At 38.7% G+C, this 15,169-nt stretch overlaps 1 protein-coding gene and 1 pseudogene across 2 annotated transcripts in view; both read right to left on the reverse strand.

Annotated features, from left to right (window-relative positions):
- XPO5 (exportin 5) overlaps positions 1 to 15,169 on the reverse strand; it is a 49,552-nt gene that overhangs the window by 25,387 nt on the left and 8,996 nt on the right. The window contains exons 6-14 of one of the 2 annotated variants that reach the window (XM_086706930.1): positions 14,876 to 14,902; positions 14,298 to 14,483; positions 13,190 to 13,266; positions 9,534 to 9,633; positions 8,263 to 8,346; positions 7,401 to 7,526; positions 6,078 to 6,168; positions 4,553 to 4,681; positions 3,159 to 3,277 (exon numbers count right to left, since the gene is read on the reverse strand). In XM_086706930.1, the coding sequence (XP_086563056.1) occupies positions 3,159 to 3,277; positions 4,553 to 4,681; positions 6,078 to 6,168; positions 7,401 to 7,526; positions 8,263 to 8,346; positions 9,534 to 9,633; positions 13,190 to 13,266; positions 14,298 to 14,483; positions 14,876 to 14,902 (939 nt within the window). The remainder of the gene's footprint in view (positions 1 to 3,158; positions 3,278 to 4,552; positions 4,682 to 6,077; positions 6,169 to 7,400; positions 7,527 to 8,262; positions 8,347 to 9,533; positions 9,634 to 13,189; positions 13,267 to 14,297; positions 14,484 to 14,875; positions 14,903 to 15,169) is intronic. The other variant, XM_086706931.1, reaches the window with a different exon arrangement.
- On the reverse strand, positions 1,894 to 1,988 carry LOC147580958 (U6 spliceosomal RNA; annotated as a pseudogene).

Below are 15,169 nucleotides of genomic sequence, written 5' to 3' on the forward strand. Positions count from 1 at the left end.
ATTTCATTTGAAGAAGAAATTTTGGGGGATGACTGGAATTACTTAATCAAGAGGTATGGGTATTTCTGAATTAATATTTTTCTTCTTTACAAGCTGCATCAATTGATTCTCTACCCACCCATATGCCCTTTTTACCATGTCCTCAGCAGCAGTTTGAGTTTATTCCCTAAACTCAAGGAGTTTATATAAATTTGCATTTCTTCAGTTGTGAAATATTCCATGCCTTTAAAAAGGTGTAAGCAATACTTTAATAGCTCTCCATATGACCACTTTGAGAAGTACAATGTTACTGACAGAGTGGTTGTTTTGTGTGCATACCCTAGAGGTAGCCACTATCCTGAATTTGATGTTCACAGTTTCAAGGATTCCCGCGTTTCTGTATATTTTTCCACAAATATACACATTCATAGTTACACAGAATTGTATGCCTACTTTTGTAGCTTGCTGTTGGGGGTCAACATTATGTTCATGAGAAATCATCCTTTTTTTTTTTTAAGTTTATTTATTTTGAGAGAGAGAGAGAGAGAGAGAGAGAGAGCGAGCGAGCACGCACATGCACAAGCTGGGAAGGGGTAGAGAGAGAGGGAGAGAGAATCCCAAGAAGGTTCTGCACTAGCATGGAGCCTGACGCAGGACTCGATCCCAAGAACCCTGAGATAATGACTTGAGCTGAAATCAAGAGTTGGATGCCGAACTGACCGAGCCACCCAGGTGCTCTGAAAATCATCCTTATTCAAAGTATACCCTAGTTCTCTTTTTACTGCTCTATAAATATGTTATCTTCTATTCTGTACAGTCTATTGGGGGATAGTAAGTTTTTTCCTTGGCTCAACACACAAGGATTCTCTTCAATATTGGGGCTTGATGCACATGCAGGGTTTCTTCAGAGTACAGACTTAGCAGTGAAGTTGCTGGGTTATAAGGCGAGGCATCTCCACTAGACACTGCCAAATTATTCTCCAAAGTTGGGATACCAATTGTTTAAGAGATATAAGCTTTTATAGTAAAGATATTAATCCCATCGGTATTTACTCCAAATATTGCCCCAAGTTTGCCTTTCAAAGTTTGCAAGTTAAGAAAAAAATACGTAGTTATAGTCATTTAATTCACTTTTTTGTCATTACTTCCATTGCTTTTCAACTTAGGGACCTTTCCTCAAACACTAATTTTCCCCAATACTGTTTATTAAATGACCCAATCCCTCTCAATTTCTTTGGGATGCTTATACAAGCTCCAGGTTGTTTCTGGTCTATTTTGTTCCAATGAGCCGTATCTAATGTGAGTACCACATGCTTTAAAATAATGTAGCTTTATATTTTACTGTCTGAGGCAAATCAATCGTCATTTTCAAAATGTGATTTCCTCCCCCTCCAAAGCTATTCCATACCTTAATCCATTGCTAAAATAAGTCCTCTGGACATATAAGCTTAGCTAATGCCACTATGAACGAGAAGTAGCTTTTCAAAAATCCTTTCTAGCCAAAGAACCTCTTGGTCAAACTCTCTCACGGGATAAAAAGCTGAGCTGCTCTGATGGACCCTGGGTGAGGGTGGGGACCAAGAGCACAATGTGAGCAGTTTGTAAAACCACTGGATTAGGCGATACTACGCAGAGTCAGAAACTGGTAGCAGCAAGTGGGAATGTAACAGGCTGAGATCCGTCATGTGCACACTTCTGGGACATAGAACGTGTTACAGCTTTGTTAATAAGTTGGTGAATAATTTCATCATATACAATTCACCAAACACTTTAGGAATGCTTCATTCTGACCCGTTTTATTTTGGTGAAGAAAAAAAAGGTTTTAGAGTCAGAGGTTTGTCACTAACAAACCTAAATACTACTACTTAGGAATCTCCTCAGGAAAAAAGAATTTCGTTCTATTGTTCTTCTCCCCACTAACTGTTCAGACTCTTACTCAATTTCTTGCACAGGGGCCATGCTGACCTTCTCTGTTCCAGTTTTAGTGTATGTGCTGCCAAAGTGAGCACCTACTCAATTTCTAATTGTTACCTTTGCTTTGTTTCCAGTCCCCATCTTTCCCTTATACACAATCCAACGTTTTGTACCTTTTGACCAACTAATATTTGGCATTTTGACCAAATACTAGCATATTATATGACTTAGCATACAATCCAGCCTACAACCTATGAGGCACCCTTCCCCTGATACTGCCAGTCCTTTCATGTATTTTAAAGACAAGTAGCTGACAAACCGTGACCACTTCATTCTCCTGCTTTCCAACAGGGTCATACCCACATATTTGGCTCCATCAAGATGTCTAATTAAAAATACCAGGAAAGGAAACCCCACAACCATTTCCCTTGATTCAGTGAAAAAAGGGCTTTCTTGACAGTTCCATCTAAATCTGGAAAAGGGCGCATTTAGTAAAAATGCAGAATCTAAGTACAATTTCCCACCTAAATTTTGGAACAAAATCTGAATACCATCATTTCAAACTCAAATGAATCAACGGAAAAGCAGATGACGTTAATGACTCTAAAACCTAATTTGTTAATATGCCATTTGTGAGAAAAAGCACTATATATCTCACTTATCTTCAAAGGATTTAGATTCTTCCTACAACTAACCTGGAACATACTAAGACATAATCACTTTAAAATGAGCGATCCAATGATTTTAACCTAATAAACCTAGTTAATACAGTATGTACTATCACCTACTTAATTATAGCTGCATCTAAGGTAGATAAGAGAAGAATGATATAGTTCATATGAAACACACAGAAACAAGATCAATTTATTCATATTCAGGAAAGAGGACACTGATAAGCTAACATGAATATTCTGGTCTACCTGCCGTAAACTGAGAAGGGTGCTTAATGGCAAACATCTCTGAAGATTTTCCAATTCAAGATTACCATTACTGTCCTCCCTGCAATACCTGTTGTTCACTGTACTAACAGGGTTTGTCTTATTATCTCCTTAAAATAAAGACTGAACACTGTACACTTAGAGACAGAGGCTTGAATTTGAGGCTCAGCTCTACTGTTTACTAGCTATTTGAACTTGAGTATGTTATTTAACCTGATTCTCCATTTCCTCTTCTGTAGGATGCACATCCACAGATTTTCTAATCCCTCTGTCAATTTTAAAGAGATCAAAATCACTATGCCATCGGCACAGGAAACAGTTACTTACGTCTTTATCTAGTGTCCGAAACATCTGGTTGATTACACTTTCCAAAAAAAAGGTCATGGCTTCCCACTGCACAAATGAAGACGAGAAGATGGAGCAGAGGCTGCCTTCGCCAGTTCCAGCTGTAAGAGAACAGGGTTTTAACACAAACACCACCACCACCACCACTACCACTACTGCCACCACTACTGCCACAGGATCACAGAAGACAGGCAATGGGGTCTTAGACTAAGACCACTTAATTTCACAGTTGAAGGAACAGGGTAATCTAACCCCTCTCAGCCTAGAGAAAAAAAGAACTAAAAGTAGAGAGGAGTTCTATTCTGCCTCCACCTCTAACAATGAGCTGTGTGAATTCATCTCTGTGAGTCATATCTATAAAACCACTTTGAAAGCATCAAGAACAGTGCCTAGTCAATCACAGGCGACTGAAATATATCAACTAATCTCTCCTTTCCTTGCCCTTTATAACTTGTCTTTGAAAACCTATGGAATTAATTAAGATACTTGAGACCACAAAGAGTCCTTCCAAATAAACAACTAATACACAAAATGCTGCTTCACATCCAGTAGCCTCATGATAACTGCAAGGGCTATTATCTAGAGAACTGCGCCACCCTCCAATTTCACATTAAAGTATATCACTCAAACAGAAGAGCACAGGCAAAAAGATTTACAAATTACTTTTCTTGTTTCCATATAGTGCTTCCATTTACTAGCTTCCTCTTGGTGCAACACATTTGGCCTCCGCAAACATTCAACTTACTAGATACCAAGACCTTTAGAGTCAACTGTGAATATGCAAAACAGAATGTTAAATCCTGTGAATGTCAACTAACTAGTGTGGTTGGTAAGTGACCGTAAATATGGAGCCTTTTCAAAGGAGTAGCTTCTAGCTTTTCCTATTTTATTAAATCTTGTCACACATAGCATGCATTAACAAGACAACAGATGATATAGAGTATAGAGAAGTTACCTGGCTTATGCATTTGGGTACAGAGCTATTAGGATTTTATATAAAGTGGCATTTCCAAAGGCTATGAGGTGGCTGAGTGATATGGAAAGTCCCCGTACTGCTCCTATTATGCCTAACAAGACATTCTTTTGAGTTTAGGAATGGTTCTATGCAAGAACTTGGTAGAAAAGCTTTAAAAATTAAGTCTAGACATGCAATTTGTTAAGATGGTGCCCAAAGTGAAGTAATATAATCAACAATGTGCAATTGGCTGACTCTGTTAGAAAACAAATGTGAAGACAAAACTGACAGGAGCATGGTTTTACCCTAATTTATTTTTAAACACTATTAGCATGTTGTTCTAAGTATGGCTCAGAAGGTTTATTTCCTATATATATTTGATACAATACTTCACTAATGTTTAGAAATAAAAACATCTTACAGTTCATGGATCCAGGATCAACAGAAATTGACAGCTGATACTTCAGCCACTCCCCAGCCATCTGGAAGCTAGTCTTTGGATCCAGACGACACGCTAACCTCATTACCTCTCCTTGCTGGGCCCGGGAGGCTGCCAAGAGAAAGATGTAAATCAATAAGCAGCATGTAATAGGTGCTTAATGTTCATTCATTTATCCATCCCAGGAGAAGAATGTTCAGAGACTCTGTTCTGCAGATTTGTGCTTTGAATGTAACAAATGTTCAATAAAGATGAACAAATCCAGAAATTTTCAATTTTAGGGATTTCAAATTTCAAATTTTAGGGATTGCCCTACCATTCAATCCTCAAAGAGGCAAACTAAAAGTGATCTCCCATTTCTGTTGGAATTAAAAGATTAGATTGGTACAGATGTAAAACAATGTGGCTGCTGTGAAAAACAGCCTGGCAGCTCCTCAAAACATTAAACATAAAATTACTATACGATCAAATAATTCCCTTTCTAGGCATACACCCAAGAGAAATAAAAAACGTGTCTGTCCACTCAAGAACATGTACACACATGGTATAGCAGCATTATTATTATTTTTTTTAAGTAAGTTCTAGGCCCAATGTAGGGCTTGAACTCACAACCCCGAGATCAAGAGTCATATGCTCTACTGACTGAGCCAGCCAGACACCCTAATAGCAGCATTATTCTTAACAGCCAAGAGGTGGAAATGACTCAAATATCCATCAACTTATGTGGTATGCTCATACAATTAAATATTGGTGATAAAAAGAAACAAAGTATTGATTACACCATAACATGAGTGAATTTTAAAAACATAACCGTACATGAAAGGAGGCAGTCACAAAAGATCATATATTGTATAATCTGTTCTATATGAAATATAGAAATAGAGGATTACTGGTTGCCTGGTGCTGGTGGGGGGATGGGGGAACTGGGAATGATTGATTGCTAACGGGCACAGGGTTTCTGGGGGTCATGAAAATGTCCTAAAATTGTGGCAATAGTATAAATATATAAAAAATATATAAAAAACCACTGAATTGTATACTATAAATGGGTGAAATGTATGGTAAACAAATTATATCTCATAAGGCTGTTAGTTAAAAAAATAAAAGAATGGTGTGGAACCAGCCAGGCTACAGAAAACCCAGAACGCAACTAGGCTATTAGATAGCCTGTATTTTTTAGAGGACCAGCAAAGTAAGATGGTATTTAATCCCAAGTATAAAAAAAAATTCAAGTGCCTAACACACTGTTACTACCTAAACATCAAAGTCCAAAGGTTGTGTATGTGCACATGCGTGTGTGTGCATGTAATGCGTGTGCAAGAGAGGCTACTATACCTAGAATGAGTGCAATCCCAGTACCCTCTGCAATATGAGACTAGAGATTAAACAGGCTGCTGTCCAGATTTTGGGCCTTTAATATAGAACCCCAAGGGTCATGCACTATGATTCATAATACTAGATGCCATTCTTAGACTACTGGGAGAAATTCCAGGCCACTATCACTTACAGTTGAAGAAAGCATTGAAGTCCTCATCACTATCAAAATCAAATCGAGAATATTCACAGCTAGGGCTGTCTGTTTTAGAAGGAAAGCCCATCTGCAAAGAGAAAGATAATTGGGGTAGGGGATGAAAACAGACCTATCAAAAGAGTCTTAAACTCTAGGAGCTGAAGAAGTTTTTAAAGAAGAATTAAGGGTCTGCATAAGATCTTTTTATTTTTTTTATTTATTTATTTTTTTAAATTTTTTTTTTTTTCAACGTTTATTTATTTTTGGGACAGAGAGAGACAGAGCATGAACGGGGGAGGGGCAGAGAGAGAGGGAGACACAGAATCGGAAACAGGCTCCAGGCTCTGAGCCATCAGCCCAGAGCCCGACGCGGGGCTCGAACTCACGGACCGCGAGATCGTGACCTGGCTGAAGTCGGACGCTTAACCGACTGCGCCACCCAGGCGCCCCAAGATCTTTTTAAATAAGTAACTGCTTCTGGTCTACCCCAAGTCCACCATTTTCTCCTAGTTCCAATAATCCTGACAGCGGTAGAAAAGAGAACACTCATTTGACACTCTCCTCTAGATTCCTCAGGGAGAATTAAATTCTAGAATTTGCTTAGGGTGCCTGAGTATAAGGCTGTCTCAACACAATGTGCTAATACGGTAGGCAATAAGCAAAAAAGAATCTAGAACTATGTGTCTCCTTAAATGCTGACCCCCAGGAACAAGCATGGAACTTTGTATGTTTCACTTAAATGGTAATGAAGACCATGGCAAAGAATTAGAGCAGGGTGTGCCATGTGCTAGCATATTCCTTGAGGAAATAAGAGGACACTTAAATAGGTCTCATTCTCTGATTTTACAAATCAAGATTAAGCATCTGTCAGCTGCAAAAGCACTTAGCTGATCTCAAGGAATTCACAAGCAAGTTTACAGAGGTGGTGAGCAATTTGCTTCCACTCTCCCTCCTCTCTTCTCAGTCACCCTCATACTCTCACGGACCTTCAGAAACAATCACATATTACCTCCTCTTAAAATCTTAACTCTACCCTGCCTGCTTTCAATCTCTGAAAAGCATTATCCCGTTGCATGGTCATGGTCATTGCTCTTGTCCTACTTCTTCCTAGCACCTAGCCCAATACTTACTATAAAAGTGCTCCAAAATATGAAAAAGTAGATTATAATGACCAGTTTGGACTGCTTTCTTCTTGGTGAATAAGAGAATGACATGTCCAAGGAAGAGATCTTAGTGACCAAGACTGGGCTGTCACTTGGATGCCAATCTAAGTCTTATTGTGTGTAATTCGCACTGCACATTTTGATTCCCAATGCATACCTTGACCAAGTTAGTCATAGAAGCACGAAGATATTTTGGTATTATTGCTAACAGCAAAGGGTCACGGGATAGGATCTCATGACGGAAAAGTGCCCCCCAAGTCATTTGAGTTGAAGAGCGCAGAAACTAAAAGGGAAAGAAAAAAAAGAGAAACCTCAGTTTAAGGTCTGCATTTTATATAACCAAGATTATGACTTAGCCCAGCAATTATCAACAGTATTTTTTCATGGAAATAAATCTCTGTAATATTTTGAAACTGGCCATGCTGTACTGCATCAGTAATGACGGCCCGTTACAGACCACATACTAATGAGACAGACCATGGGTCAGGTGCAATTCCTGGAGTGTGAACTGAGCTTTACCACTTTTTCTTCTTGTTTTATTTTAGGTAAGCTCTACACCCAATGTGAGGCTCGAACAACCCAGAGATCAAGAGTCATATGCTCTACTAACTGAGCCAGTCAGGTGCCCCTCTACCACTTTCTTTAATGGCAAAAAAGGATACAGGAATCTCAGGGTGGTATTACAAGGAAAACCTTAAATGTGAGAAATTAATTTTATAACACAATCAATTAGACTTTTGCACTTAAAATACCTTTAGGAGCAAATCACCTGGGATATAGCTCACATCTGATAGAACACTAGCAGAATATTACCTGAGGGGAAAAGCTGTTGACTTACATGACGCAATGCTTGGCTCAGGAAGAAGACTCAATAATTCTTTAATGAAATGACACTATAGTTACTTCCTAGGGCCTTAAGAGTCATATTTTATACACAAGCTCCTAATTACTTCAGGTCATAGTGCTTCATTTTGGTTTACTTAACTAAAATTTTGAGATGTTGCCTACATAAAGTTTACCTGACTTGGATGGGTTGTGAAAGCAAGAAAAGATTCCAGGTATTTTTCAAAGTTTGCTGGTGTTTCTACATCAGAATCCACACCCTGAGGGACAAAAAGACCACTACATTAATGACACTGAAGGCGGGGGTGGGGTGGAAGAGGACAGCAAGAAGAGTAACAAATACAGCTGACCCTTGAACACAGGGGTTAGGGGTAAAAAATCCACATATAACTTTTGATTCCCCCAAAACTTAACTGCTAACAGCCTCCTATAGACCAGGGGCCTTACTGATAAAATAAACAATTAATACATACATGTATATATATTATATATTGTGTTCTTATAATAAAGGAACCTAAAGAAAAAAAATGTTAAGAAAATCATAAGAAAGAGAAAATATATCTACAGAACTGCACTATATTGTCAAAAAATACCTGAGCATAAATGGACCCATGCAGCTCAAACCCTGTTGTTCAAGGGGCAACTGTACAGAACTTAAACCCCCACAAAGTTCAGTTTTAAAAGGACCATATACTTCCTTGTGACCTAAGGCATCAACTCAAGGATTTACCTCCTTAATCGTTATCATTAAAACTCATTCTGTGGTCAAATACGAAAATAAAAAAGAGCATTCATTTCACAAATCACAGAAAGGAAAAAAAATCTGTATTACTGCTTCAGACCTGGTCTATTCAGATTTCTGTGACCAAATCTATTAAACAACCACTTGATGGTATACATCTCATGTCTGAAGATCTGTCCTCTCTAACCATTCAAACCACCACAAAAAGACGTAACATTAGATGCAAACGTCTATACCAATTGTCCTCTCAACTTGTAAGACTTGAGTTCTTAAGTATTTCCCTAAAGACAGGTATTTCTAAGTCAATCAGACTAAAGTTTTCTTTTATGACCAATAATATCCTTTAAATTTGGGAACAGAGTTCTTTATTTGAATGCATAATATTTCATAATCTAATAGACCTCAAAGGGTAATGCATTCAGCAAACTGATATTCTACAGGTACCAAAATTCACAAGAATGGCAACGTTGACTTTATGGAATAATAGATGCGGATGTTTCCTGTTGACATCGATAACTGACTTGTTAAGAGAAATTTACATCATTCAAACCCTTTTACAAGAATTTAATCTATAAAATTGTATGAAATAACCTGTAGGGCAATTTCCACAAGGCTAAAATCAATGGCATGTTTCACTCACTATACAAATGTAACTTTCTAAACGTTCTACTCAAATGGTCCTGAAACTTGCTAGAAAGTGCTCACCAGCAATGCACAGAGCTGATTGCCCAGAGCACATAAGACCTGACAGAGTCTCTTCAGGAAGACATAGTGTTTTTCTACCAAGCCTCCTCCATCAGCAGTCCTGTAAGATGAGAAAATAGTGTGATTAGGTGTACATCAAGAGAACCAAAAGGATTCCCACCAAATGCAGCTGTATGTGGTCTGTGCTTCAACATTCAAATTTCTGCTGATTATTAAAGTTAAAAAACTAAAAAAAAAAAAACAAACAACAACAAAACAAAAAACCTCCAACCAAACACTGAAAGATCAATGAGCAATAAAGTTCAATGCAATCTTATCCCTCAAAGAAGCACTCTAATTTTGCACATTATATGGTCTTTGAGTATTTTGGGTTAAATAAGATAAACTCTGAACACGACTGCATACAAAATGCATACATACACTTATAGGCATGAAAAGCTGCACAAAAAGACATTTGTTGGTACCCAGGGAGGACTTAACAAGAGATCCCTAGGCAAAGCATGTAACAATTCCTTATACCGCTGACAAAAATAAAAGGACTATAATCAAGAAAATGAAAAGACAAGCCACAGACTGGGAGAAAATATTTGCAAAAGACACATCTAATAAAGGACTGTTATCCAACATATACGATGAACTCTTAAAACTCCACAATAAGAAAACAACCTGATTAAAAAAATAGACCAAAGGGCTTAACAGACACCTCACCAAAGATATACAAATGACAAACATATGAAAAGATGCTCCACATCATATGTCATCAGGAAATTGCAAATTCAAACAAGATACCACTACACACCTATTCGAATGGCCAAAATCCAGACCACTGACAACACCAAATGCTGCCAAGGATGTGGAACAGGAACTCTCATTCATTGCTGGTGAGAATGCAAAATGGTATAGACACTTTGAAGACAATTTGAGTTTCTTACAAAATTAAGCATACTGTTAACATATAGTCCAGCAATCACACTTCTTAGTATTTACCCAAAGAAATTGAAAACATGTTTACACAAAAACTTGCATGTTTATAACATGTGAAGCCTGGATGTTTACAGATTTGTTCTTAACTGTCAAAATTTGGAAGCAACCCAAATGTCTTTTGGTAGGTGAATGAATAAACTGGTACATCCAGACAATGGGGTATTATTCACTGCTAACAAGCAATGAACTTTCAAGCCATGAAGACACATGGAAAAACTCTAAATAGCATGTTACTAACTGAAAGAAGTCAATCGGAAAAGGCTATATACTATATGATTCCAATGATATGACATTCTAGAAAAGGTAAAATTATGGAGAAAGTAAAAAGATCAATTGTTACCAGAGGTTGGGATGGGGGAGGAGAGATGAATAGGCAGAGCACAGAGGATTTTTTGGGTACTGAAAATAGTCTGTATCATACATACATGTTTTTACAAATTTGCTGAAACCCACAGAATGTACCCATAGAATATACAACACCCAAGAGTGAACCCTAAAACTATGGCTGGATGATTATAATGTGTCAGTGTAGGTTCATCAATTCTAACAAATGGACCACTCTGGTTGGGGATGTTGGTAATGGGGGAGGCTATGCGTGTGTGGGGGCATGGCGTATACGGGAAATCTCTGTACCTTCACTATATTTTGCTGTGAACCTGAAATTGCTCTGAACAATGTAAGTTTCTTTTTTTAAAAGCAATAAAAACATAACCTTGTGTGTCATTTCTCCAAGTAATTTAGTTCAGATCTATAATCCTTTATCTACTGTTTCAGAATCAAGATAGCTCTTAAAAAAAAAAATAACTTACTTGGTGGCAAAACCTAACCGGAAATGATGCAGGGATATTCACACTAATGAGAGTAAGAACTAGTGTGGACAGCAGCCATGTTAGCTGTGTTCTGGAGCCAGCAGAGTATAATGTAAAAAGCATGGGCCTCAAGGTAAGCAAGACCTAGGCTCTAGTGATGTTGAAGGGCAATATGGCATTATGGTTTCCAGTGCAGGCTCTTGAGTCTTGATTCAAACCGCCTGGGTTTGAATCATACCTTTACTCACAGGTATCAGTAAGTAACACAAATGGAGATGGGACACCTCAGTGTGAATGTCATGGTCTTTACGGAACTAAGAAATGGGCCCTGGAGGGGCGCCTAGGTAGCTCAATCGGTTGAGCATCTGACTTCAGCTCAGGCATGATCTCACAGTTCATGGGTTTGAGCCCCACGTCGGGTTCTATGCTGACAGCTCAGAGCCTGGAGCCTGCTTCAGATTCTGTGTCTCCCTCTCTGCCCCTCCCCCACTTGCGCTCTCTCTCTCAAAAGTAAAATAAACATTAAAAAAAAAAAAAAAAGAAATGGGCCTTGGAAACAGTAACTACAGTGGCCATCCAAAAGACATGTTATGAATTTAATGAAGAGAACCCCTTAAAAACAAAGCTAGTCTTTACAGGAAAGAAAGCCATCATAAAAGCCGTGTTGAAATGGACAGCAAGAGGGGCACCTGGGTGGCTCAGTGGGTTGAGCATCCAACTTCAACTCAGATCATGATCTTGCAGTTCATGAGTTTGAGCCCTACATGGGGCTTGTTGCTGTCCAGTGTGGAGCCCACTACAGATCCTCTGTCCCCCTCTCTCTCTGTCCTCCCCTCCTTGTACTCTTTCTTTCTCTCTACCTCAAAAATAAACATTAAAAAAGAAAATAAACAGACAATAAGAAATTTTAAGTAATACGTGTGTCTGTCTCATATCTTTTCATTTGTCCCTAGTACTAAGAATATCAAAAAAACAAACAAAAAAAAGAAAAACAAAAAAACAGGGGGCACTTGGCTAAGTCAGTTAAGCATCTGACTTCGGCTCAGGTCATGATCTTGCGGTCCATGGGTTTGAGCCCCACGTCAGGCCCTGTGCTGACAGCTCAGAGCCAGGAGCCTGCTTCAGATTCTGTGTCTCCATCTCTCTCTGTCCTTCCCCCATGAGCTCATACTCGTTTTCTCTCTCTCTCAAAAATAAATAAAAACATTAAAATAAATAAATAAACATTAAAAAAAAAAAAGGATGTTGTGACAGGTTGAACTGTCTTTGTAATACAGTTCTATCTGCCTTCCTGGGTAAGAAACATGTATCAGTAAATGCTCAAATATTTTCCAGAGCAATTAAAAGAAAGTAAGTAGAAGCCATTATTTTAAGACAGATAATGTGTTTACAAGGTCCCATGCATACATTTCTCATCAAACACACTGTTCCCGCTGTTTCCAAGAGCCTCAGCACTTCAGGCATTGAGTACTTTGAGCAGGAAAGGAAGGAGGAGCATCTGGAGTTCTGCAGTCAAGGCAGGCCTGGGGCAGACTCTAGTACAGAAGATCAGAGCATTCTCAGGCCTAGGCACCAATGCTGGTAGGAGGCTTGGGGATCACCAGAAGCAGACAGAATCAAGATGAGCTATCTGGGAAGAATGGGAAAAACTGTGGAAGTGGCTGGGTGCAGAGTCAATGGCCACAACTTACTTGCAGCATAAGGTCTTTAAAAAGATTAAAAAGTCCCTTTAAGACTACCCAACTTCTTTATTAAAAACACTGTCGACTGACTGCCAACATTCAGGTAGAACTTCAGATTTATCTATATAATATACGTAAATGGCAAAGAAATTAGAAAACACATAGAAAAGCAGATACTCACTGTGCAGCAGAGAGTATATAATGCATAGCAACATCCCCAAATAAGACCATCAAGGGCTTCCGGTCTTCCAGCTTGCCCTAGAACCAATTTTAGGGAAACACAGGTAATACAAACTCTATTACTAAAAGTCTCCAAGTACTAACATCTTCTATACCTATATAATCAAATACACTGATTTCACAATTTCTCAATCCCAGGGCTAACTGAACACTAGAGAAAAGGCCAATTCTTTAAAATAAAATCTGGATAACACCTCTATTTTTTTTCTTTTGTTTTTTTTTAAGTAGGCTTCACACCCAGCATGGAGCCCAACGTGGGGCCTGAACCCATGACCCTGAGATCAAGACCTGAGCTGAGATCAAGAGTCAGATGCTTAACTGACCAAGCCACCCAGGAACCCCTGTAAGATTTCTATTTTTAAATGTGTCATGCGGCACCTGGGTGGCTCAGTTGGTTAAGCATCCAACTCTTGGTTTTGGCTCAGGTCATGATCTCATGGTTCATGGGTTCAAGCCCCATATCATTCATGGGTTCATGGGTTCATGGGTTCATGAGGTTCAAGCCCCTGATGCTGTGCCATCAGCACAGAGCCTGCTTGGGATTCTATCTCCCTCCCTCTCTGCCTCTCCCCTGCTCGCTATCTCTCAAAAATAAATAAACATTTAAAAAAAATAAATGTGTCAGGCAATAATGCTCATATGAAAATAAAGTAAATTACATCTGAAGGCAACATTCCTGTGGAGAAAAGCTGTCATAGTCCCATTTGTTAGCCTACACCAATATAAAGCCAGCGCTGCCACCGTCTGAGATTTTTTGACGTAACACCGAGTTTTAAATTTTAACATTACTTTTATCGTGTTTCTTAAGTGCGAAGTGCCAAGATTCATAGCTGTTTCAAGAACCAAGTAGCCTGACAAATTTCTACATGCTGCCAATGGATCCCTATAATATCAGCATACTCTTATCCAAAGGGGTTGGACACAAGTAGCTAAGTTGATGTCAGATAAATCCCAAACTTTTCAATGTCTTTTTGCTACAACATACAATTAAACACCCCCCACCCCCAGCAGAGGCTCTGAGGATAAGTCAGTTTGAAGTGGTAACTTACTTTTCTGCTGACTGCAATGAGAAGACACTCAGCTGCTCCCAACTGAAGTTCCTGTTCATTCAGAAGCAGGCAGAGCATCTCTAAGAGCTTACAGTTTTCAGCAGTAATATGGCTCATGGACACCCAGTCAATGTAGCCTGCTAGAGTATTCAGTGCTGCAATTCCTACTCGACAGTTCGCTTGGGCCTGCGTGAAAAGAAGTAACTTTTGATCATTAAGTCCTCACTAACAGACAAAGAGGCTATGGTCATACCTGAGCTACTTCTATTTTCTAATTCTAAAAAGAAAATGATTTTAGAAAATGTACTCATGTAACAGCAACTGACAGGGAACTCAAAGGTCTGACACACAACCACTTCTCAAACAACAGCATTCTCAATGTCTGTCAATAAGACCATATGGCACATGTGGCCATTTCGTCTCCTCTGATAAACTGAAAATATTATAATTTTAACTCCCTTCTACCATAACTCAAAGATCACACAAACCAAGGCTGAGGTCACCCTCCACTAGGTGTATGCATCTCTGTACCTGAAAGCCTCAAAGAAGTCTCCTTCCAACTCCACAAGAGCTCTTACCTTTGATTCCTGAGAATTATCTGTCTTCTGAAAGAAAAGAAGTATAAGAATCCAATGTTTTTAATGAGCAAAAAGCTATGTAATAACTTTCCACCCACTTAATGAAGTCCCTTGAATAATGACTTTTTAAATACAGACTCAACTTTCAACCTTCGAAAAAAATACAACTTTACTAAGAACATATAGCTGATGTTCCCCCTAAGAAAGAAAGGTTATTTTAGCAGTATGACAAAAAGTTAGTACTTAAAGAGCTTACACAGATGTTACAACATAAAGTCCACAAAGATAGTTTCA

This window comes from Puma concolor, chromosome B2 (genome assembly GCF_028749965.1).
Source record: "Puma concolor isolate L17-30 chromosome B2, mPumCon1.1.hap2, whole genome shotgun sequence".
In the NCBI taxonomy this organism is placed as follows: domain Eukaryota; kingdom Metazoa; phylum Chordata; class Mammalia; order Carnivora; family Felidae; genus Puma; species Puma concolor.